The 26,294-nt window shown below is 40.0% G+C and overlaps 2 protein-coding genes across 4 annotated transcripts in view; one reads left to right on the top strand and one right to left on the bottom strand.

The window, feature by feature from the left end:
- The window catches only part of CAPZB (capping actin protein of muscle Z-line subunit beta), a 160,244-nt gene extending 156,363 nt beyond the window's left edge, over positions 1–3,881 (bottom strand). Inside the window, exon 1 of one of the 3 annotated variants that reach the window (XM_074306071.1) lies at positions 3,708–3,881. In XM_074306071.1, the coding sequence (XP_074162172.1) occupies positions 3,708–3,710 (3 nt within the window). In that variant the 5' untranslated portion in view covers positions 3,711–3,881. Of the gene's footprint in view, positions 1–2,829; positions 3,166–3,707 lie in introns of those variants that run through there. The other 2 variants (XM_074306072.1, XM_074306070.1) reach the window with 2 other exon arrangements.
- The window catches only part of MICOS10 (mitochondrial contact site and cristae organizing system subunit 10), a 119,799-nt gene continuing 96,537 nt past the window's right edge, over positions 3,033–26,294 (top strand). The window contains exon 1 of the mRNA XM_074306073.1: positions 3,033–3,177. The gene's annotated coding sequence lies outside the window, so the exon portion shown is untranslated. The remainder of the gene's footprint in view (positions 3,178–26,294) is intronic.

The raw sequence follows: 26,294 nt of genomic DNA, 5'->3' as shown, positions 1-26,294 counted from the left end.
TTGGACAAGATGGTCTCTAACGCCTGCAGCCCCCAAATCTATGAGCCTATGACTTGCAGTTTGGTCATTTGTGGACATTCTCCAAAGAGCCAATTAACTACAGTGAAAGTTTACTCTTGCACCTCATTTGGATTCCAGGCTGCCTCCACCCACTGCCCTAAGGGTGTATATATACCCAAGGGAAAAGAAACTAATTTCATTAGCAGAGCAGAATGCAAGAAGTAAAATTTGCTATCACAAAATAAAAAGTAAAGTCTTTCCAAAGTCTTAAGATCCCAAGCTAAAAAGAGCCATCCCATTTAAGCCTTTCATTTTACAGATAAGGAACGATTAGTCCAGGAGATCAAACCTTGGAATGATATGTTCTCTTGGCTCATTCTTTTTCTTCAATGCCCCACAAGGAGGTGGCTATGGGACCTGTAGGCACTGAGGCTTGGAGCATCTCACTCAAATCAATCAACTCAAAGTGGAGGAGAAACTCATCCCACAAGGCCTGGCAATGAGGAGTTTCCAACCAAATGAGGTCTCTATAAAGAGGTGACATACATAGATCAGGGAAAGGAGGTACCTTACCAACAAAATGGCAAGATACTAGGAAAGTTTCCTTCCTGGAGGAATGACAAATGACCAATCACTAAACACAGTTACAGAATCCAGGCACTGAAAAAGGGTTAGAGTTTATGATCTGGTCCCCTTCCTCTGAGACACAGGGATGGATCATGCCCAACGTTCTGCTACTAGTGGCAGAGCTGGGAGATCTGGGCTCTCGCTATTTCATGTCCAGGAGACAATCATGTCAAATTCATTTTTTAAGTGACTTAGATTCATATGCCCAAGCCTCCTTTTTCCCCAACCCCGAAAACTGGTTTAACAGGATCCAGTGGTATTAGTCAATCCTTTGCCTGATTTTTGCTGTCTAGACCATAGATCTAAACAAATAGCTTCAGGAACTCCAACTAGATTATGGCTTACGGCAGTGGTCCTCAAACTTTTTAAATAGAGGCCCAGTTCTCTGTCCCTCAGACTGTGGGAGGGCCGGACTACAGTAAAAACAAGAGCTCACACTCTGTCTCCGCCCCTCAGCCCATTTGCCATAACCTGGCGGGCGCATAAACGCCCTCAGCGGCTGCATCTGGCCGTAGTTTGAGAACCCCTGCTTGAATCTCTACAGCCGTCCAAATCTCACTTCTAATGCCATCTTCTACATGAGATCTCCCAGGACGCCCAGCCTAACCCCTGCCTATTGCAAAAATACCCCTTGCATCTGATTGTCTTTTGTTTGTATTTGTATTTGATTGTATTTATTTACCTATACTGTACATCCTCAGTGGCTGCAACTGGCTCAAGGGCCGTAGTTTGAGAACCCCTGGTTTAAGAGATAGACACTGGCCCCGCAGGTCTCAAAGAGTGAGTATAAAACTCAAGACTCCTAAACCTAACAAGAAATATCTGAAATTAATTAATGGAACAGTTCTACATGTGTGACCATCATCACTGCCAACAGTCTCACTGCACAAGAAGTCTGGACCCCTGACTAACTCTTGGTGCAAGTCCCTTGGTTTCTCTCTAAGGTTCCTCATCATATAAAACTGAATGGGTCGGACACTCTCGCTCTTTAACGTCAAGCCTCTCCATATCATAGCGCGTCTAGAATGAGTTTCCTCATGCAATCATCTCCAGAACAGAAAAACCATCAAATTGCCAGAAACAGAGGAAATATTAAGTCATTCAATCATTTGGGGGAAGGAAGACAAACAGCAACCTCAAGATGTGGGCAGGTGTTCAGTGTCTTTCTGTGAGTAAACCCTAATGACTGTGTTTTGCTTGAATGGAATTTCAAAGAACCCTACAAACTTTCCCCACAAGTCCAACTGTCAAGTTTTAATGGTTAGAAAAATATCCAGAAAGTGAAGATGGTTCTATAGGAATGAAGACAGTATGTTTGACCCTTAGAGGCAGAACTAAATTGCAAAAAAGCAAATTCTGCTAACAATGCTCACTGCTGACTTCAAAGGGAACAGAGCAAGGTTCTCAGTTCTATAGGGAAATCAGTAAGTAAATGCTAATGGGCACTTCTCAGGAATGCCCAAGATTCACTTCAGCCTCCCGGATGAATGGACTAGAACTCTAAGATCCTTCCAAAGCTGGAGTGGCACGAACTTATTTCCTCAAGTCAAGAAGGTAAAATTTCATTGCACACAGAATTCGCCAAACTTACACTGGATTTAGATAAAGAAGCTGTTTGAATGTCAGCTTCTGGTCGGATGACCTTTGATTAGCATTTCCTCCTATAAAATGAAACAACTTCTCATGCCTTTCCAGCTCTAATCTTGACTCCTATGACATGTAATATACATGAGTATATTACAGGCCAAGAAGAAAAAAATCATCCCTTAGTGACTAACCTCTGGAACTCACTAATGTGGTTCTAGGACACTGAAAAAAACAAGGTTCAAATCTCAATTCACTGACCTGCCCGGCTTTAGACATTTAAGTTCATGATGTGTGAAATGGAGGGGGCCTGCAGGAGCCAAGATCTGTGTCTCTAAGTGACAGTCACATACAGGCCCAGGGCCCCGGGGCTTCCAAGCTTAACCAACAAAAACAATGCCAAAGTCTTCCACTCTCTTTGGGTCAGAAGGACGGAAAGGCCCCATCCTGGGTAAGACCCGTGGCTAGAGAAGTTGGGCTCCCATGGAAGTTTGCCCTAAGTGAGCTGGGAAAGCTTCACCCACTCCAAGCAATCCCGAGGGGCAGCACCCCAGGCCGAGGACATTCGGGGCCCTCCCGAAGGCTCCCGGGCTTCCCCAGCACCAGAAGGGAGCTCACCTTTTCCAGAGTCTTTCCAAAACTGGCACTTCTAATTTTTGCCACCTGGTTGTTCAGGTTAGACAGAAAACTGCGCCTATGCACAGGCTGCATGGTGCCTGGTACAGTTTGCTCGCGGTACAGTGGGCGTTCAATAAGTGCTCCTGAGTGACAGGGGCCCGACTGTGCGCTCATCCCCGCCCGCTGACAGCTCCCCCTCCCACTGTGACCGAGGGAGGCTCCGCCAGCAGCCGGGGCCTCCTCGCCCCGGACGCAGATCGCTCTCCCCTTCGGGGGCACCGGGGACACCCAGCGCACCCTCCCGCCGCCGAGCCGCCAGAAGCCCGCTGCCCGCATGCTCGCTCCCAGGTGGGCTCCCCAGACACCAGAAGCCCGACCCCCCAGGGCTGCCACCCCCACATCTGGCCCCGGCTGAGGGCGCGGGGGGGGGGGGGGGGAATCCCCCATTAGGGGAACAGGAGAGGAACAGGAAGGCCTGGGGGACGGGCCCAGAGTGGCCCCCCGTCGGGCCGGAGCCCAGGAAGTGGGTGGGGACGGAGCTCGGGCATGGTCACTCCCCTCAACCCCAGGCAAGCTCTGCCCGGACTTCTCCCGAGGGCCCCAAAGTCCAAGTCTTTTTAACTCCCTCCCCCTAGCCCCTTCCCCAGCCCCTCCCCCACCGGGTAGGGGACCCTCCCCCTCCAAGCAGGCTAGCTTCTCTCCCAAGACGGGTCTCAGCTCCCCTCCCCCCGCAGCCAGAGCGCCCCTTCCCCACGATAGCAGGCCCCCTCCCCAGGCAGCAGCCCCTCCCCCGACACAGAGCCCCTGGCCCCCCGTGGGGTCCACCCTCGGGAGGGGCAGAGATGGGCACAGAGGGGAACTCCAGAGCAGGCCTTTACCATGGCGGCGGCCCCACTTCCAGTCCCGGTCGGTCCCGCTGTGTCTGACTCTCCTCCGGCAGTGGCGGCGGCGGCGGCAGCAGGGCCCGGCGCTTCCACTTCCCCGGGTGCCTAGGAGTGAACATCCGGGTCACCGGCTCCCCCGCCCCCTCCTCCGCCCCCTCCCCCCCGGCCTCGCCTCGCCTAGTCCCCCTTTCCCTGCCTTCCTCCGCCTCGCCCCGCCCCCGGTTCGGCATGGCCCCGCCCCACATCTCTTCGGTCCACCAATGAGCACGCGACTCCCCGGCCATCGCCAAGTATGGAGCGCGGCGCGGGGCGGCCCCGGCGGGCGGGGCCCGGAATGGGGAAGTGAGGCGAGTGGGGAGGAGCGAGGGCGGGGGAGGAAGAGAGAGAGCACGGGAAGGGAGGGGGAAGGAGGAGGAAACTGACTATCCGGAGTCCGGGCTGTGGCGCTGCCCGGGGCCGCCTGGGTGGAGCTCGCAGTGGGGGAGGGACGGGCCCGCCTGGAGCGGGCTGGGCTGGGAGCTGCCCGGGAAGGGAAGCTGGCCCTGGCGAGCCGGGCCAGCCCTAGGACCCCGAGGAGCCGGGTTCCCTGCTCCTCTCTGCTGCTGGCGGTGCGGGCGAGTCCGGGCCAGTCTCCCGCTCTTCTCTGGGACTCAGTCCCCTCCTCTGTGAAATGAGGGGGTCGCGCTAGGGGCCTTAAAGTCTGGAAGCGCCAGCGATCCTGAGGCCCCTGCCGGCCCCGACACTCCTTCTTAGGTCACTCCTAGCCCCGATGGTCCATGTTCTCAGGCTCCTCCCCATCTGACATCCATGTTCTCAGGCTCCTCCCTCACCTGACATCCATGTTCTCAGGCTCCTCCCTCACCTGACACCCATGTTCTCAGGCTCCTCCCTCACCTGACACCCATGTTCTCAGGCTCCTCCCTCACCTGACACCCATGTTCTCAGGCTCCTCCCTCACCTGACACCCATGTTCTCAGGCTCCTCCCCCACCTGACATCCATGTTCTCAGGCTCCTCCCTCACCTGACATCCATGTTCTCAGGCTCCTCCCTCACCTGACACCCATGTTCTCAGCTCCTCCCTCACCTGACATCCATGTTCTCAGGCTCCTCCCCCATCTGACAGCCATGTTCTCAGGCTCCTCCCCCATCTGACAGCCATGTTCTCAGGCTCCTCCCCATCTGACATCCATGTTCTCAGGCTCCTCCCTCACCTGACATCCATGTTCTCAGGCTCCTCCCTCACCTGACACCCATGTTCTCAGGCTCCTCCCTCACCTGACATCCATGTTCTCAGGCTCCTCCCTCACCTGACATCCATGTTCTCAGGCTCCTCCCCCACCTGACATCCATGTTCTCAGGCTCCTCCCTCACCTGACATCCATGTTCTCAGGCTCCTCCCTCACCTGACATCCATGTTCTCAGGCTCCTCCCCCACCTGACATCCATGTTCTCAGGCTTCTCCCCCACCTGACATCCATGTTCTCAGGCTCCTCCCCCATCTGACAGCCATGTTCTCAGGCTCCTCCCCCATCTGACAGCCATGTTCTCAGCTCCTCCCTCACCTGACCTTCATGTTCTAAGATTCCTCCCAACCCTTACATTTTATATTCTCAGGCTCCTCCCAGCCCTGGCATTCTATGTTCTCAGGGTCCTCCCAGCCCTGGCATTCTATGTTCTCAGACTCCTCCCTCACCTGGCAATCTGTGCCCTAAGGTCACTCTGATCCTCTCTGCTCTAGGACACCTCCCAAGCTCTGATATTCTGTTTTATTTTATCTTGAAACAGCCTTCCAAGAAATTTCCCAGCCATCTCACCATACTGTCTGTCTGCATTGACCACCATCCTCACGTCCTGCAGTCCTCCCTCCTATGAAACACACAACTAAACATACAATTTTAGTCCCCCAGGGTGCCATTGTTATCCTCAAATCTCATTCTTTCATCCCTCCTATCTGACCTGCTGCCAGGGCTGTCCTTTCTACCTTGGCAATAACTGCTCCATATGCTCCCTTTTCTCTTATGTCACTGTCCCCATTCTAGTCGCACAGACAAGCCCACATCACCCTCATCATTATTGCAGTAGCTTGCTGGTTACTCTTCCTCCCCAAATCTCTCCCCACTCCAGTCCACCCTCCTCTTACTTATCAAATTGGTCTTAATGTAACAACACCATATTACAACCTTCTCCCCCCATTCAATAATTATCCTTATTATCTCCAGAATCAAAAATAAAAACCTGTTTGCATTTTAAAGCCCTTTATAATTCAACCTTTCCAATCTTCTTACAATTTACTGTCTCCCCAAACCCCAGTTCTCTTCAATCCAATAAAACGCTGCCTTTTTGCTATTGTTGACACATGGCATTCAATCTGTCCAATTCTTTACATTTTCACTATCTTTCCCTATACCTAAATCCATTTCCTTCCTCATCTCCACTTCTTGGTTTTCCTGGTTTCCTTCAAGTCTCAGTAAAAGCCTCCTTTCTGCAAGGAAACCTTTCCCAGTTCCCTTTAATGTTAATGCCTTTTCTCTGATACCATGTCCAATTTATCCTGTCTATAACTTGCTTATATGTAATTGCCTTTCTTTGAATTTAGCACATAGTAGGCCTTAATACATTCTTCTTGACTGGCTTGCTTTTGCCTTATCCAGCTGAGACCCAGACCTCCAGGCCATATCTATCTATACCATGCTAATAAGGTCATTATATCCCATGTTATTCTAGGGCTTCCTAGGTTGTATTTTCCCCTTAAAATGTAAATTCCTTGAAGACAGGGCTGTATTGATTGTTTATATTTTAACTCCTGGACTAGTCAACAATAAGTTATCTGTCTGTCTTTCATGCCCTCCAACACCATATTTCTGGAATTCTATCCAAGAGATCCAAATCTCTATCTCCAAGACTGACGTCTACACATCTGATCCCACTTTTCCTGTATCTTCTGTAACCCTCAACAATTGCTATCTATAACATTGTATCATGGATAACAATTAGATTCAACATAATATTGTATATAACATAATCATAGACATCTCATCCAACCTCTTTACAGATTAAGAAACAAAGTAAGACCTAGATCTTGGATAGTAAGTGGCAGAGGCAAGATTCTAACTCAGTCTTCATGGCCCCAATAAGACTTCCTCCCTTACCTGGCTGCCTCCCAAGAACCCTAAGTTTCCTCAGGCATTTAGAGATTAAGAGATTTCCCAGCTGCTATGGGTAGATTTGAACCTAGCAGGGTTTTGCTTCAAGCCCAACACTATAATATTATATTGGGAACTGAGAGAAATAATAAAATTAGGTAAAAATATTGCCCTTCTGGAGTTAGTAGAAGTGAAGGATTCAAATACAAATAAAGATAATAAAAATTTGGGGGCAGCTAGGTGGCGCAGTGGATGGAGCACCAGCCTTGAATTCAGAAGGACCCTAGTTCAAATCTGGTCTCAGACACTTAACACTTCCCAGCTGTGTGACCCTGGGCAAGTCACTTAACCCCAGTTGTCTCAGGGGGGAAAAAAAAAAGATAATAAAAATTGAGTGAATGAGAGGATAAGATAATGAATTCTGTTTTGGATATATTTAGTTTGGGATGCTTATAGAAAATCTGGTTCAAAATAGTTGGTGATGGACTAGAATCTCAGGGACTGAAGCTGGAAAACAATATGGAAATGATCATTGAACCCATGGGAGCTGATGGGGACACCAAATAAAAGTAAGAAAGAAGAGAAAGTGGCCCAGGAAAAAGCCTTGAGCAATAATCACAGTTAGATGAACACGACACATGAAGATCCAGTGAAGTACAGTGAGAAGGGGAAGTCAGACAGGTAGGAGGAGAGCCTAGAGAGATCAGCAGCATGAAAATCCATATCCAGTCCTTTGTCAAGTCTTGTTTCTATCTCCACAATATCTCTCCAATAGGTCATCATCTTACTACTCTCAAAACTGTCAAACCTGATCAAGTCTCTCACCTATACTATTATAATAGTCTCCCCATTTCAGTCTCCTGACCTCAAATCTCTCCTCATTTCATTCTACCCACTATACAACTGCCAAAATGATTTCCCTAAATCATAGATCTAACCATGTCACCATCCCAGCCCCAGACTCAATAAACACCAATGTTGTTCATTTGAATCCAACACTTCCTGGCTCTATTTGGTTCATGGATTTGTTTTTTGTCTTTTTGGCAAAGATACTAGAGTCGTTTTGTCATTTCTTCTTCAGCTCATGATGAGGAAACTAAGGAAAACAGAGGTTTAATGTCTTGCCCAGAGTCACACAGCTAGTAAATCAGTGATGGTGACTCTTCATGACCCTATTTGGGGTTTTCTTGGCAAGGATTCTGAAGTAGTTTGCATTTCCTTCTCCAGCCCATTTTACAGATGAGGTGATTGTTGTTTGTCCTTAGTTCTTTTTTTTTTTTTTTAATTTTTTATTATATATATATTTTTTTATAATATTATCCCTTGTATTCATTTTTCCAAATTATCCCCCCCCTCCCCCTATTCCCTCCCCCCGATGACAGGCAATCCCATACATTTTACATGTGTTACAATATAGTCTAGGTACAATACATGTGTGTAAATACCATTTTCTTGTTGCACAATAAACTTTAGATTCCGAAGGTACATGTAACCTGGGCAGACAGATATTAGTGCTAACAATTTACATTCACTTCCCAGTGTTTCTTCTCTGGGTGTAGCTTGTCCTTAGTTCTTGAAGAGGACCATGACATCAGGGAGGAGATGCCATGGCATGCAAGTGAATTGGATTTAAGTGAGGGAGGGCTGGGCGAGGTCACCTGCCTCATTTTCCCCTACAAAGCCATCTGGAACAAGTGGCAAGATATAGATCAGGATAACTGGAGATGGTCCTGGATGAGGTGGGAAACCTTGGACTTTTCAAGCTAACATCTTCAACAAGTCTCAATTTGATCCATTCAGTGATTAAAGCAAGATTGAAAGTGAAGTGAAAAATGAGGCAATTGAGGCAAATAATTAAGTGCTTCCTGATTCCAGATCTGGTGCTCTGTGCACTATAGCATCCACTTGCTGTCTTCCAGTGTTTAGGAGCAAATATATACTACTTTGTTCAGCATTTTTTAAAGCTCTGCCCCCTTTTTGACTCTTTCCAGTTCTTTTATACATTACTACCCCCCCATGTTCATTGGAGTTCAGTCACACTGATATATTTTAGATTCTGTACACAATCTCCCACCTCCATGCTTTTGTAATAGCTGTTACGTTACCCATGTGTGAAATACACTAGAACCTTTGCCTCTTAGTATCTCTGGTTTCCTTCAAGGCTTATCTCAAAGGCCACCATGTGCCTTTCCTGATTCTTCCCCCTTTCCCAATCCCGTCCCTCATCTGTTAGTGTCTTTCCCTCTAAGGATACTTTCTATTTCCTTTGTATCTTCTCTGTGTATATGTTGCCTCCAATAAAATATAAGCTCTTTAAGGACAGAGACTAATTTTTTTCTTTGTATCTCCAACATTTAACATGATATCAAAGATATACATAATAAGTAAATATAGGAATACTATTTTCATTCTACCACACTGCCTCTCAAAAATAAGTTATGTAACAAACTATATGTTTAATATAACTATAAACAAAATGCATGACAATAATTGCTATTAATAGTAGCTGACATTTACATAGCACAATTCAAAGTTTACAAAGAGCTTACATCAGGTTGATTTAAGAGTCAAATGAGGAAATGTAGGTAAGAGCTTTTAATAACCCAAGTTCTAGAGGAATCTCAGTGAAAAAGATGATGGTAATGAGGACCTTGAGTATTAGAAAAAATATTGGAAAAATAAAAAAAGGACTCAGGAGTATATGAAGTTAATTTATTTATAATTCCTGAAAGAAACTAGTGATCCACTAAAGAGCAGTCCCTGGGAGGATCCATGCTTATAGAAGTGGGAACGAGCCTTTTATTTCCCATCCTAGAGTGTAAAGCCCTTCTCTTGTTCTCCTAGTTGGCTGGGGATTGATGAAATTAATAGTTTTTTTGGTCCTCCCCTTACATGTTCCCTTTTATTTGTTCCCCCTCCCTTATCATACAACCCAAATGGTACAAAACTCCTCCTTTGAGAAATTAATATTAACTCATTAAGCATGCACATTTGGTACTTGCAGTTACTTTTAGCCCACTTCTTGTTTTGGGGTGATTTTTGTCAGTTTATCAGTTCGGCTGCTAAATATCTTGTTTTGTCTTACAACTAATTCCTTACGCGGACATGACTTTCCTCTTAAGTCCTTGTCCCTGTACAGAAATACAACTCTTCAGGGTTCTCAAACTATGGCCTGTGGGCCAAATGAGGCCTGCTGAGGACGTTTATGCAGCCCGCCAGGTTATGGCAGATGGGCTGAGGGGCAGAGACAGAGTGTGAGCTTTTGTTTTTTCTATAGTCAGGCCCTCCCACAGTCTGAGGGACAGTGAACTGGCCCCTTATTTAAAAAGTTTGAGGACCACTGCATAGGCTGTATACAAATGATCAATCAGATGTAATAATCAGATTTTCCCCGTGGTCATCTTCCATGAGTGTTTGCACAATGCATTCTACTCTTCCAACTGACCATCAAGAGGAGTGCTTTCTGCATCTAGAATCACAACCCAGCCCAATCCATTTATCCAATGCCTACTGTGTGTGGGGCACTGTGCTAGGTTCTGGAAATACAAAGACAAAACCAAACAACAAAAGCAAAAGCCCACACTAAAATCAGCTCCAGGGACTCATATTCTACTAGGGTAATGAACACAAATGAGTAAGTGCACATTAATTTGAGGAGGGGAGAGAGTGTTAACAGCTAGGGTAATCAGGAAAGACTTTTCTTAGGAAGCAGCATATGAGCAGAACTTAGAAAGAAGCCAGGCATGTTGAGAGACAGGGAGCATCTTAGGCTTGGGGGGAAGCCAGACAAAAGCAGGAGGATGGAAGATGAGGAAACAGCAGGACCAGTTTGCTTGGAACATCGAGTGGGTGGAGGATGTCACATGTAATATGCCTGCAAAGGTAGGGTAGAGGCAGATTGTAAAGGGCTTTAAATGCCAAGTGAAAAAATGTATTTTACCCTAAAAGCAATCCAAATCTCTTGGTATGTGGACAACTCAGGAAAACAACAATTGTAGGAAAGGCATTGTATATATCTATGCAAATTATCCCCTTAGGTTCTTGCTGGACCTCAGAAACACAAGTAGAGGCAAGAGCAATTTTGAATTCCATTCCCAACACTGAGAGACACCAGCTATGTGATCACAAGCAAGAGATTAGACATCTCTAAACTGCATTTTCAACTAAAGAAATGTGGACAGTAGTAATAGCTTCTAGCATTTATGTAGCATTTTAAGATTTACAAAATGCTTGACATTGGTTAGATAAAACCACCTTGGGAGCTAGATGCTATTATTCTTCCTATTTTAGAGGTAAGGAGAGGTTATTTGACTTTCCCAGAATTACATAACTTGTAAGTATCTGAGATAGGATTTGAATCCAGAATTTCTGCCTCCCATGCCTGTTTTCTCTATTCACTGTCACCATATAGTAATACTTAATAATTTAACCTAACATGGGTGTTTTAGGGAATCTGCTTTATAAATCTTAAACTACCATAGAAATCTTCTCTTGTTTTGGATTATCCAAATTATGGCAGCTAAAGTCAGGCATCAGTTTATCATTGAGCACTATTTTCCTTCCCAAAGTAGATACAGAATTTATAGCTTATGTGCAAAATCATTAGTGTTTTTCTTTATAGAGAATAGAACTTTTCCTACAATTTAACCTAATATGGGTATTTTTAGGGAACTTGCTTTATAAATCTTAAACTAACATAGAAAATCTTTTCTTGTTTTGGACTATCCAAATTATGGCAGTTAAGGTCAAGCATCAGTTTGCTATTGTCTATTTTCCTTCCCAGAGTAGACACAGAATCTACAGCTTATGTGCAAAATCATTAATGTTCTTTTTTTCCAGAAAGTAGAACTTGTTTCTATTCTAAATCATCTTGAAAGAATATGTAACAAGAGGGAGGAGACCACTGAGCCATCAACAGTGTAGTTCTTTTTCAAGTGTTTCCAAGAGCCCAAGTGGTTGTCAGGGCCAAGAGAGTGCTCTAGTCTGTAGTTAAACACAAGCATCTTGGGGTTTGGGGCTGTTGTTGTTCCTTCCCTAATAGGTACATGGAAGAACTAACAGCTGCTGTCTGTTTGGACCAGAAGTATTTGCATTATAAGCATCTGCAAATCTTGCTTTACGTGATGGGTTGGTCTTCTCCAATGGAGGCCAGCTGTTGGAAGGATTTTTTGTTTTGTTTTGTTTTTTGTTTCTTTTTAATAGGCATGTTTAGGAGAACTCATGTTTTGTTTATTAAGATACTGATCTAGTTGCCCTCTGGTGTAGACTTTACAATTGGAAGGGGGAGTGGGACAGGGATGGGAATGGAAACTTGCCCAAAGAATTTTGTTCGAATTCAGAGCCCACTAGAGTCCCAGGCTAAGCAGAAATTAGGCTCCTGAGAGCTAGACTGTGACTCAGGGAGGCAGCTTCTGATGGGGGAACTGAGTACCTTGTGATTAGATAGAACATTATAGGATAAAATTATGTAATAGACAATAATAATAACAAGATCCAAGAGTGGAATCAAGAAACCACCCATAGGCAACATCTGCATGATCTTATTCTTTAATAGTCAACAAAACGTAATTGAAGAAAGGCTGAATCATACAAATCTGTTTATGGAAATGGAGGAGTCTATGATTACAATTTAGGTCCAGGTCATCACCACCAGAAAATATAGATGGCTTATCTTTGAGGAGCCTAAATTTATTGATCAATGTGGTTTGTTCAAGGGAACAGTAGAAACTGTGTAACACATAATAGCAGGTTGAAAAATTTATCACCTATCAACAAAGAAATGACCACCACATTGGCCGGGATTCTACTTCAGAAGTTCATTCATTATTGTTGATATCTGAATAGGTAAGAAGTCACATTACTATTACTACAGATCTGAAAATACATCTGAGAAAAACAAACTGTACAGGAACTAGAATATTAGCACAGACAGAACAACAATTCACATGACATTAATCCATAAAATTTAAGAATAATACTTGAAGTAGATATAACCACACTAAATACTCACAAACTCCAAGTTAGATGAAATGAAGAGCATCCAGAATATAGAGACTTGGTGAAAGAAATTAAAATCATGTAGGAACAGGATGGGTTACATATAATCCCTATTTTTTAAATCTGATATTAGAGCTTCTGAAGATTCTTTCAGTGAGTCTACAGAAGATGCGCTGGAAAGCCTCTCCTTCCTCCTATCACATGATGTACAGATCCCTCACTATGCTGATCAACCTCTCCTGAACCCAGCTTAATTTTGTCAGTGTTCCTCATAAAATATGGCAGTTCTCCAGATACCATTTGACCAGTACAAACCACTGAAAAGTATTAGTTCCTGTAAACTGAGCACTAGATATTTATTAATTAACCACCATCTCACTTTTTAAAAGAGGAACATGACATTTTTGATACTGCAAGATTGTGAGCCACTAAAATTCCCCAGTTTAACTTTCATTCCATTATCTATGTGTCTTTATAGTCTTTGGACAAATCAATTCATGGGGCAGTAGAAAGAGCTAGATTTGAAGCCAAGGAACATGGATTCAAATTCTGGCTCCACTATTTACTACGTATGTGACCTTGGGCCTCTCTTGGCCACTGTTTAATCAGCTATAAAATGAAGAGATTGAACAAGGTGACCTCAAAGCTGCCTTTCAGTTCTCTGTGATCTATGAGCCTACAATTCTATAATGACTTTATCCCTCAAGACACAAGTGTAACAAAGCTGTTACTTTTCTCTGTCTTATTGCCTATCCCCATAAAATAAGAGTATCAAAGTAGATGATCTTTAAGATTCTTGTTATGGTTTATTGTCCCAGTTATGGCTTCTGTGTTCTATTAGGATAATTTATCTATATTTTTCTATAATATTCCACAGTCTCTTCTGATAAACCATTTTATGTATTAAGATCTCTGCAATCCCTGACATTCACTGTTCTAATGTCTTTTCTAATACTGATATTTTGCGTAATTCTTTGTGATATTGTAAGGGTTCCAAGACTCCCCTGGTCTGAAATTCTGTGATCCAAAGATTCATCTCGTTCTGATACTCTAGTTTTTACCATTTTACCTTCTTTCTTTACCAATATATCATCCTATGATTATGATCTTTTTTTTCCCCCTGAGGCAATTAGGATTAAGTGACTTGCCCAGGGTCACACATCTAGGAAGTGTTAAGTGTCTGAGACCAGATCAGATTTGAACTCATCCTCCTGACTTCAGGGCTGGTGTTCTATCCACTGTGCCTTCTAGCTGCCCCAATTATAATCTATTTTCTATGTGAGATTGTGTCTTTCAAGAAGTTTAAGTGACTTGCTTGGTCACACAGCTAGTGAACCTGGGCTCATGACCATGTAAGCAGAGACAATCCAAAGATTGTGACTGTTTTTCATACGCTTTATTAAACTTGACCCTTCCACATATAAGGAGATGTTTAATAAATACTTTTGAATGATGATAGCAGTAATGATAGAGTTAGAATTATCTGTAATTGTCTTTCTGGCATGCCTCTGTTAGGAATTCCTGCAAACCACCTCTTCTGCTTTCCAAGACACTATGAGGATAAAGCAAATGACATACTGTAACGCCTATGGTTCCATAGACATTATCCAACAATCTGCACACCCAAGTTCTCAGAGTGTTCAGTAGAGGTCAGTTGAAATTACAATCATTTTTGCCAGCCTGCAACCTATGTTTACAAGTCTGGCCAAAGTTTTTCCAAGACTGTAGGTATAAATTTTATATAGAGAGCACTTTCATGAAAGAAATGGTATAGAGCAATGGGAAGGGCAGGAATGTGACATTGGAAGACCTGTATTGTGTATTCTTGCTCTTCTGTTAACATTCTATGAGACTTTGGGCAAATCTCTCCAAGCATCCTTACCTATAAAATGAGAAAAATAATATGAGTTTTTCCTCTCTATCAGAGATAGAACAAATGAGATCATTTGTACACTAAAAGCTGTAGAGTACCATAAAAGTGTCAGCTGTAATTGTTAATGGTGATGATGTTGGGCCTACCATACTTATTTTTTGAGGTGTATATTTGACCAATTATCTCAGACCAAACAACCGAAGACCTTTCATCCCTTTCAATCCCTGAAACCTCATCTCAAGGTGGTCACTATCAAGGCCTTAAAACTGGAATCCATTATTCCGAAAGAAGTAGATTTCAATTGTAAGCAGGTTAGAACTGCAATGAAAATGTGTCCTTCCTTAATTTCTTGGGATATAGCTACAAAAGTAGTAGATTGGAAATCTAGAACATGGAGTTCTAATTCTGGCTCTAATATAGTAATATAGTAAGATTCTAGCTATATAGTAATTATATTTTAGATAATATAATAATTAATTACTATAGTAATATAACTATTATAGTAATTAATTAATAATTGATTATTATATAATTAATATAGCAAGATTCTGGATAAATCATTTTCTATGGACCTCAGTTTAGTTTTGTAAAACAAAAGGGAAACCTAGAAGCACTCTCTAGATCAGAGTATTTAAACCTTTCAAAAATTTTTTTCTCTATAATGTCATTGTCTTTGTATAAATTATTCTTCTACTTGTGTTAATCTTGATCTATCTTAGTTCATATTACCCAGGATTCAGTATTCTCTTAGATAATTTCTTGTATCATTTCTTGTGACTCAACAATATTCTATTATATCCATATAATATCATTTGTTTGGTCGACTCCCAAACAATAGGCAACCTCTTATATTATTATTATATTATAATAATTATATTATTATATTATATATTCTTTTTTCTTTCTTCCCTGCTTTATCATCTTTCCTTTAGGATTAGAAAGTTTGATTTGCTTATGGTGGCTATTCTCTCTCTGGTATTATACTCCCTCTTTACTCTCTTACCTTATCGTTATCCCTATTTGTTGAGTTTGGTATATTTCTATTCCAAACTCTAGATAAGAGCAATAATCAGCCAATGCTTGCTGCCACTATCCTTTCTTTCATGTTAGTGTGTCCTGATTTGCCTCATTCATGAGAAATAGCAAAGTCCAACACTAACTTCTTCCAATCTTTATAGTATATTCCTTTAGCCCTACTTTCTCTTTCCTCTCTTAAACTCCTTAGAACAATACCAACCCATCCCCAAGTTCTTTATTTTACTTAATTCCCTCAAATATTAAGGTTCTGGGAGGACATTTGTTTCTTCTTCCTCAATTAAAATGTTAGCATCTGCAAAAACAACAATCACCATCAATTCAAATATTCTGGAGCTACAGTTAGAATTGATTCAGACCTATTAATGACTACAACAAAAGTCCACAGATATTAGAGTACTATATATAAACAATCAAAATAACTAGGGTTGTGGTTTAAAATATTATATCCAGCAAAATTAGGTATAATATTGAACAAAAAAATGAACATTCAATAAAATGTCAGATTTTTAGGATTTTTGTCTCAATTGAATCGGAACTCAATAGGAAATTTAATATATAAGAGCCAATCAAAGACTAACTTCAAGAAATTCAATAAGGACAAAGTGTTTATTTTTTATTTGTGTAAATGTAAACCTGACATTAGCAATTGTGTAGTCCAAAAGAAAGACTGGGGTAGAACTGAGTATGATGAGATTCTAAAAAGCAAAACCATGTAGGAAAAGGTAAAAACAGAAAAACACCAGTAATTATGCTACGAAAATGAAGTGTGAGAACAAGAACCAACCCAAAGGAATTATAAGGGGAAAGAACAGTAGTTCTGAAATTCTATTCATATCAGAAATGGGTTAAACAGGGAACTATATACAAATGTATCCAAAAGGATATCCAGAAGGGCAATATAGATTAATGAGAATGGGTTAAAGAGTGTGGATTAATGGGAAAGTGATAAAGAATAAGGGAAAAAGTGGGATAGGATAAGGTAGGTTACAGAAAGGTGCATAGATTAATCAGAGTGGGATAAAGAGGGAGGGAAAGAATGGGGGAGAAGATATAAGTGGGATCTTGGTGGGGAGTGTGTGGCGGGGAATTTAAGCAAGTTAACTGATAGATAGAAGCAAAGTAAGAGTTAACAGGGATAAAAAACAAGAGATATACACAAACACAAAAACAATGATCAGGAGAAGAAGTTATTAGAAAAAAAAAAGTAAGGGTAATAATAATCATTGAGCCCAAACAAAGTCAAACTGAAATCAGTCAAGAGAGAAAGCTACATTATATGTCAGTCATATTAATAAAGTTTTAAGTGTATGTGTTAATATGTGCATATGTACATATATGTATATGCATATGTGTATGTATGCATGTATACATAAAGATATCCATGCTTTCTGTAGTCTGCTTGGGAGATGAGGGGGGGACATAGAAAAGGGAAGAAAAATAAAGTAAAAAGTGCACAGCAGAGAACAAAAGAAAACCTACAAGGAAGCCAAGAAAAAATAGACCATTATGAATACTATTCTATTATTGAAATGAAAATGTATTATTACATATTTTGAATCCTCCCTTAGGTACTACTGAGCACATGACAATATCTTTTTTGTTTGTTTTTATGTTTTTCTTTCTCTTTTGCTTTTTCTTATTTTGCATTTAAGTTTTAAATAAATAAATACATTTAATAATAATAATAATAATAATAATAATGAATGGTAGCACTAGATTAAAATATGGCTCTTTCCAGTTGCTCAACTAAATTTACCTTTCCTAGTACTTTCTTGACTCTTGTGCTTATATTTTAAAGTTTCTGCTCAGTTCAGGTAAGTTTTTTTTTTTTTTGTCAGAAATACTTAAAAGTTCTTTGTTCCATTAAAATTCTCCCCCCCCCCTCAGGATTATATTCAGCTTTATTGGTTGTTATTCTTGATTGAAAGTCTATATTTTTTTTACTATTCAGGATATAGTCAGTTCTCATTTAACATTAGTGGACCATTCAACACATCTCTCCTTCCCTTAGGGGGCTCTGATCAGTCCTTTCCACTTCTTGTCTATGTAGACCCTGCTTTCAGAGCAGCTTTAATGCCTGGGGCTCTTGCAGCTTGAAGCTGCTTCAGTGGCTGAAGCACAGGATACCTGGCTCAGGACTGCATGCACCTGCGATTGTAACTACCTGCTGGGAGCTGGAGCCCAGATAGCATGAATGCTGTCACTCATCAACAAGTCAAATTTGCATAATGTGAATTTATGTAAAGTGAAAACTGTCACTGTATTCCAAGATTTCTTCTTATTCCTAGTGGGAACTGCCAGTTCTTGTGTGAACCCAGTTATAGTTCTTTGATACCTGAACTGCTTCTCTCTGGATCCTTGAAGTATTTGTATTTAATCTTAGGAGTTCTGAACTTTGGTTATGCCTTTCCTGAGACTAGTCCTTTTGTGGTTTTGTTTGTTTGTTTTCCTAGGAGATTATCAGCAGATTCTTTGTATTTTCACTTTGCCTTTTGGGTTCAAACAGATCTAGGAAGTTTTTATTTATAATTTCTTGAAATATAGTGCTCAGGATTTTTAATCATGGTTTTCCAGACATCCAATGATTCTTAAATTATCTCTCCTTGATCTGTTTTCCAGGTCAGTTGTTTTTAATATCATACATCTTACATTTTCTTCTATTTTATTCTAGGCTTTTGAGTTTCCTCTAATACTTCTTTCTGTTTGATAGCATCATTGATTTCTCTTTGTCCTAAACTAGTTTTCAAGGAATCCTTTACTTAAATAAGGTTTATCACTTTCTCTTCCAAACTATTTATTCTCCTTTCATTTCTTTCCTTCAGAGCTTTTATTTCACTTTTTATTTATTGCTTCATTTCTTCTAAGTATTCATGATGTTCCTGTGGAAAATCCACTTTTCCCTTTGAATCATTGTTGGTAGCGATTACAGAGCAACTATCTTGTTTTTGGAGATCTCTTGGGACAATTTAAAAAAATTTTTTTGATGACTATTTCTTTTAAATTACTCTTCTCTCCATCTTTAATTGAGGCTTTTAGTCAGAGCTAGACTTTGCTTCCCACTCCTGCTATTGGGAACAGTGACTGATATTGCCCTAAGTTCCTGTGATGATATCCACTTTTGTCCTCCTTCCAAGAAGGGTTAAGGCTCTGCCCAAGTCTTTCAAGTTCATGGCACTAGTTCATCACAACTCTCTATGGTATCTCTTGTTCCTATTACTCCTCAGGTTTTCCAAGATCCCTAATGTAGGTTTTTCTGGGAGGTAGGGTGCAATGGTGACCTCTACTCTTGCAAAATTCTAAATGCTTTATATTTCCCTAGCTTTTTGCTGTTTATAATGGGAGGCTGGACTTATTTGCCTGTACTAGAACTGGCTTTATAAGAGCCCACCTTTCTATTCACTTCAAGCTTACTTTTTGTTCATATCTAGGGCAGAAGATGTCACAGGAGTTTCTCATTATATTTCTTCCTTTCTTCCTTTCTTCCTTTCTTTCTTTCTTTCTTTCTTTCTTTCTTTCTTTCTTTCTTTCTTTCTTTCTTTCTTTCTTTCTTTCTTTCTTTCTTTCTTTTTAAAGATCTCTTGATCATTATTTGGTCTTTCTTTCTTTCTTTCTTTCTTTTTAAAGATCTCTTGATCATTATTTGGTCTTTCTTTCTTTCTTTCTTTCTTCTTTTCAAAGATCTCTTGATCATTATTTGGTCTGCTGTAAATTTCAGGATTTTGCTGAAGTCATTATGTGAGAACTGGGAGTTCTGTCTTCATTCTGGCAACAATGTTGTCTGGAAACTTCTGATATTCTGTGCACTAAGGCAGGACTTCTTAAACTTTTTATGCTCATGACCCCTTTTCAGCAAGAAATTTTTACATGATCCCAGATATAAATATATATATATATATATGTATATATATATAAAACAGGTATTTCAATCAAACATTTCCTGATAAATCATAAAGAAATTTATTTTAGAACAATTCTTTGGCATACATATAATTTTACCATTTACTAAAAATGAAAGCAAATTTGCATACAAATGAGATTCATATGCTTGTTTATTTTTATATATGTTGATGCCTTTTGCTGTTATCAAATTTTTAACTACACCCCATTTAGTTACACTACCCCTTACAGGATCACAACTCACAGTTTTAAAAAGTTTGTTCAATTAGAAGAACAAAGGATAGTCTACCTCTCAGATCTGTGGAGAAGGAAGAAATTTGTGGCCAAAGAAAAACTAGAGTACATTATGAAATGCAAAATAGATAAGATTTGATTGCAAAACCAATACAGACAAGATTAAAACGAAAGCAGAAAACTGGAAAAAAAATTACATTAAAGAGTTCTGATAAAGGCCTCGTTTCTAAAATACGTAGAGAATTGACTCAAATTTATAAGAATAAAAGCCATTTTCCAATTGCTAAATGATTAAAGGCTATGAACAGACAATTTTCAGATGAAGAAATTAAAACCATTTCTAGTCATATGAAAAAATGCTCTAAATCACTATTGATAAGACAAATGAAAATTAAGACAACGCTGAGATACTACTATGCACCTCTCAGATTGGCTAAGATGACAGGAAGAGATAATGATGAATGTTGGAGGGGATGTGGGAAAACTGGGACACTTATATTGTTGGAGTTGTGAACTGATCCAATCATTCTGGAGAGCAATTTGAAACTATGCCCAAAGGGCTATAAAACTGTGCATACCCTGTGATCCAGCAGTGTTTTTACTGGGTCTGTATCATACAGAGATCATAAAAAAGTGAAAAAGACCCACACATGCAAAAATATTTGTGGCAGCCCTTTTTATAGTAGTGTTGGGACTCTGTCTTCCCAGAATCAGCTGGAGTCAGGATAATCAAAAGTCTTTATTCTTGGTCTTTTGCAGTCACATGGTCAGGGGATTAGACCTAGCAATCTCCATACCTCCTTCCTCTCCTCTCCACTGCCAGGAGAACGCCACAATTTCCTCCTTCTACTCTACCCTTTCATGTCACTTCTCCTTCTTTGTCCACACCCACTGATCCAGCCAGCATCGAATAGTTGGGGAGTTAATAGAGAATTATCCAATTGGCAATTAGTTTTACTTGCTCCATTATCCAAATGCATTTGCTCAGTTCTAGCTCATTTCATTGTAGCAAGGAACTGGAAACTTGAGTGGATTCTCATCAACTGGAGAATGAATAAGTTATGGTATATGAATATTATGGAATATTATTGTTCTATAGAAAATGATCAACAGGATGATTTTAGAGAGGCCTGGAGATACTTATAGGAACTGATGCCAAGTGAAATGAGCAGAATCAGGAGATCATTGTACATGACAATAACAAGATTATACAATGATCAATTCTGATGGATGTGGGTCTTTTCAATAATAAGATGCTTCAGGCCTGTTCCAATGACCTTGTGATAGAGAGAGCCATCTGCACTCAGAGAGAGAACTGTTGAGTGTGGATCATGACATAGCATTTTCACTCTTTTTATTGTTATTGTTGCTTGCATTTTATTTTCCTTCTCATTTTTTTCCCTTTTTGGTCTGATTTTTCTTGTGCATTAAGATAATTGTATAAATATGTATGCCTATATTGGATTTAACATATATTTTACCATGTTCAACATATATTGGATTACATGCCATCTGGGGAGGGAGTGGGGGGAAAGAGGAGAAAATTGGAACACAAGGTTTTCCAAGGGTCAGTGTTGAAAAATCATCCTTCTATATGTTTTAAAAATAAAAACTTCAATTAAAAATAAATAAATGAATGAATGTTAAATTAGAGAGAGAGAGAGAGAGAGAGAGAGAGAGAGAGAGAGAGAGATGATTCAGGTCAGTTCTAAGCTTTTATGATGGAGAAAACTATCTGTGCCCAGAGAGAGGACTGCGAGGATTGTGTGTGAATCACAACATAGTATTTTAATCTTTTTTGTTATTTGCTTGCTTTTTATTTTCTTTCTCGTTTTTTTTTCCCTTTTTGATCTATTTTTGTGTGTGTGTGCAGCGCGCATATATGTTGTGGAAATGTGTATAAAAGAATTGTACATATTTACCATATATTGAATTACTTGCCATCTAGGGGGAAAGGCTAGGGGAAAAGAGAGAGAAAAAATTTGAAACACAATGTTTTGCAACGGTGTATGATTAAAACTATCTATGCGTGTACTGTGAAAATAAACTTTGCTTTAAGATCATCACTTCTATCCCTAACATTTTATGCTCTAAAGTACCTTCCATCTCTGAAATTCTATATCCTAAAGTTTGTTCTAGTTCAAATACTCTTTATCTTATAGTCACTTGAAGCTCTAACATTTTATGTTGTGAAAATCTTCTAACCAGGATATTCTATTTTCTAAGGTTCCTCCCATGTTCTCCATTTCTGCTCTGAAATTCTACTTCTGAGGTCCTCTTCCAGGTCCGACATCCCATATTCTAGAATCCCTTCCAGCTCTAATGATCAATTAAGCATTAGTATTCAATAGTGAGAATTGCTATAACAGTGACTCCAAGTTCCCAGGAACTGGGAACTTCAATACTTACTGAAAATCGAAGAGCTCTGAGGGGTTAGAGGGTAAGGAGGTGAAAAAGTTATGTTTCCTAAGTAAAAAGAAGAAAAACAAGCACCTCCCATGGGATTTCACCCTGGTCCTTTCTGATAATGTCGCTATGATGATGGTCTCTATAAACAGATGCAAAATTCCAAAAATGAAAGAGAAAAGTATTTTTCTTCCCCAACCAAGCTATTTGGCTTTATTTTAGGGATCCTAGGCAGTGTCATCTGGGGTAATTTTGGAATGCCAAAATCTGTTCTTTTAATAATCTCCTCTTCGTAGGATGAACAAAGACCTTGTAAATCAGAAGAGGCCATCCTCTTCTGCCTGTCTGAAGATGCTCTCCAGCAAAATATGTGGCAATAATCATTAGAAACAGCTAAAGGAACTGGACTTCTTACACCCTTTGACTTTTTTCTTTTACATCCTGATGAGTCCAATAAAGACAAAAAACAAAAACAAAAACAAAAAAAAACCTTTTGGCTTTGAGAAGGGTTTTGCTGGTAGGAGAAATTGGGACTAGAACCCAAGGGAGTAGGGTTTGGTTGCCTGCCACTGACCCTCATTCCTGACCCAGAAAGGGTGGAGGCAAACATCTTTTTAGGCCATGACCATTCTAATCTCTAGTGTATTGACATCTGCTATAACTGACATCTGTCATCTCCATCCTTTGTGTTATTTCTCGGAAGCCAGAGTGCTCTTTGAATTGCTGACTGGGTATGCCTTGATCTCAGAAGCAGAACTAGCTATTTTTGTACCTCTGACAAGCCTCTTACTCCTTCTCTGGCCTGACAACATAATACTTCCTTCTTCCTCCATGTCCAGGTCTGGTCATTCATTCAGTAAACCACCATTGAGCTCTCACTGTAGTAGTTGAAAATATAATTAGTCAGCATTTATTAAGCATTCATTGAACTCCTACTCAAGCAATCAGTTCTGGCTATTATTCTGTCAAGGCTCTAGGGCTAACAATAAGGGAATAGTAGTGTTCTCTAATACTATTGTTCTTAAGGCCCCATCTGCTGTGTTTCCTCCAATATATCAGTTATCAGGTGATATTTCTCTAATATCTTTAAGCTAATTAACACTAACTTTTATTAAAAAAAGAACAGAAATATATACATTTCCCTTAACATTCACTAAGTGAATTAATATCAGTAAATTTTTTTAAAAAAATTATAGCTTTTTATATACAAAACATATGCATGGGTAATTTTTCAACATTGACCCTTGCAAAAACTTCTGTTTCAACTTTTCCCTTTCTTCCCTCCACCCCCTCCCCTAGATGGCAGACATTTCCATACATGCTAAATATGTTAAAGTATATGTTGAATACAATATATGTATACAGATTTATATAGTTATCTTGTTGCACAAGAAAGATCGGATTTAGAAAGAAGGTAAAAATAACTTGAGAAGAAAATACAAAAATGCAAGCAAACAAGGAAAAAGTGGAAATGTTATGTTGTTGTCCATACTCAGTTCTCAGTGTTTTTCTCTGGGTGTAGCTGGTTCTGTTCATTACAGATCAATTGGAACTTATTTGGATGTTCTCATTGTTGAAGATCACGTTCATCACTATAGATCACTGTATAGTATTGCTGTTGAAGTGTACAATTATCTGGTTCTGCTCACTTCACTCAGCATCAGTTCTTGTAAGTCTCTCCAGGCTTCTCTGAAATCATCCTGCTGATCATTTCTTATATAACAATAATATTCCGTAACATTCATATATCACAATTTATCAATAAGTTTTAAGGAGATATTTAATGTGAAGATACAGCAAAATCAGAAGCATAAATTTCCTTCCCCATCATTTGCGGGTATACCCTTCTCTATACTGCTTTGGTCCATAAGGACAATGGGCTCAAATTTAAAGCAGTTTCTATATAGCATTTGCCCCACTGAGTTTACTTTGAATTTAACATAACGATGGATTTATTGTGCTAGTCCCCTCTTGGCTACCTCAAACTTTGCTGAGCCAAACAAGTTGCTCAGGCTTTGTTTCTCCCTATTTTGGATAGTTATAAAAACCTGGCATAAGTTTCATATGCAATCATCTTTTTTGTTAGACTATACTATGGAAATGTTTGTTTTATTTCATAAATTTAAAATAAAATAATTTTTAAAAGTAAAAAAAATCTGGCATAGCCTCAGTCACTTGAATCTCTGAAGCCTTGTCAATCTAACCTTTTGAAGCTTACATGGTCATAGCTGTTTTTCATACTCTAAAAAAGCCAAGAAGAACAAATACAGAGACAAAGAATAGAGGTCCACGTTCACAAGCACACGTGCACATGCACACACACACACACACACACACACATAGACTGCAGGTGGTGAGGATATGAAACCTCTTCTCCTCCAGAAACTTATATTCTGTCTCTTTTACCCCAAACCCAGGCAAGAAGGAAAGAGAATGAGGCCCTCTTTGGTCAATTAGTGCCTTTTGAATGCATCCCATTTCTAATTCAGCAGCCAACCAGGAGACTGTCTTTTTAAATTTGTGTTAAAATATCTACATATACTCCAAAGTCCATATGGGGATTACATCACACACACACACACACACACACACACACACACACACATGCACACAAAGCATATTTGCACAATTGCCATTATGGATGAAATCACACATCCATTGGAGTATCAAAATATATGCATCAAATATAAAATAGAATCTTGCCCTTTTGGTATGCTTCTTTAAGAATTTTGCCTTTTGTGTGACCCTAGACAAGTCACTTAACCGCAATGTTTCAGCAGAAAAAAAAAAAAAAAATAATTGTCTTCAGTTACAATGGTCTTGTGATGAGGCGCCATCTACAACCAGAGAGAGGACTGTAGGAACTGAGTGTGATTCCCAACATAGCATTTTCACTCTTTTTATTGTTATTAGCTTGCATTTTATTTTCTTTCTTATTTTTTTCCTGGTTAGATTTGATTTTTCTTGTGCAGGAAGATAACTATATAAATATGTATGCATATATTTGATTTAACATACATTTCAATTATATTGGACTGTTTGCCATCTAGAAGAGGGAGTGGGGGAAGGGGGGGAAATTAAAACACAAGGTTTTGTAAGGGTTAATGCCGAAGAATTATCCATACATATGTTTTGAAAAATATAAAGCTTTAATTAAAAAAAAATATTGCCTTGCCTTGTCTTTAACCATCTTGGGATGGTTGTAAGAGGATCTTCATGGGCAATCATGCTAGCTTTGAAGTCAAAAAACTTAGTTCAGGATCCTAGCTTTCTAACAACTGAATAAATGTTTTCATTTGTCAATACTTTGAGACATATTGACCCCCTATCATTGATAGTCTTTAAACAAAGGCTTGATGATCATATGAATGAATGAATTAAGCATTTATTATGTGCAAAATACTGGGGACACAAAATGCTGGAACCACAAATAGAAAAAAGAGAGTCCTTATGATGAGTATTAAATGATGAGTAGTAAATTGAGGTCTAAACAAAGATGGATCAGTTCCTTTCCTCTCTCTCCTTCCTTCCCCAAAATAACCAATGGCGGGTTCGGCAGCAAAGGAATTTGCTACTTAATGCTGTATGGAAACATAGTCTTTATTGATTAGAATGGAAACACCGGAGAGCCGGTGGGCAAAATGGCTGCATGGTACAAGGCCATTTGCAAAGAGAAGATTCCCGTTCTCTCTTTTATGCAGTGATGTAAGGAGGTTCCTGAGAGTGATGTAAATTAAGATAAGGATTCTCTTGTTATCTTTTGAGTAGAGACAGAAGTCTCTTCCCAAAAAGGAATTTCCTGATGCCATTTGGTCTGAGCAGATTAGAATGGGGGGCTGTAAAACCCTGGCCACCTCAGATAGCCCAAACTAGTTTGACCAGATCTTGTATCAAAGGTCCAAGTCCCAAAGGAAGTTGGAGATCAAACAAAGAATACCAAAGGGGCTACCGCCTTCAACACTTATTCTTTAAGGAGACCCCCATTGGAGATG

This window comes from Sminthopsis crassicaudata, chromosome 3 (genome assembly GCF_048593235.1).
Source record: "Sminthopsis crassicaudata isolate SCR6 chromosome 3, ASM4859323v1, whole genome shotgun sequence".
NCBI lineage: Eukaryota > Metazoa > Chordata > Mammalia > Dasyuromorphia > Dasyuridae > Sminthopsis > Sminthopsis crassicaudata.
This window is presented reverse-complemented; position numbering and strand designations above follow the sequence as displayed.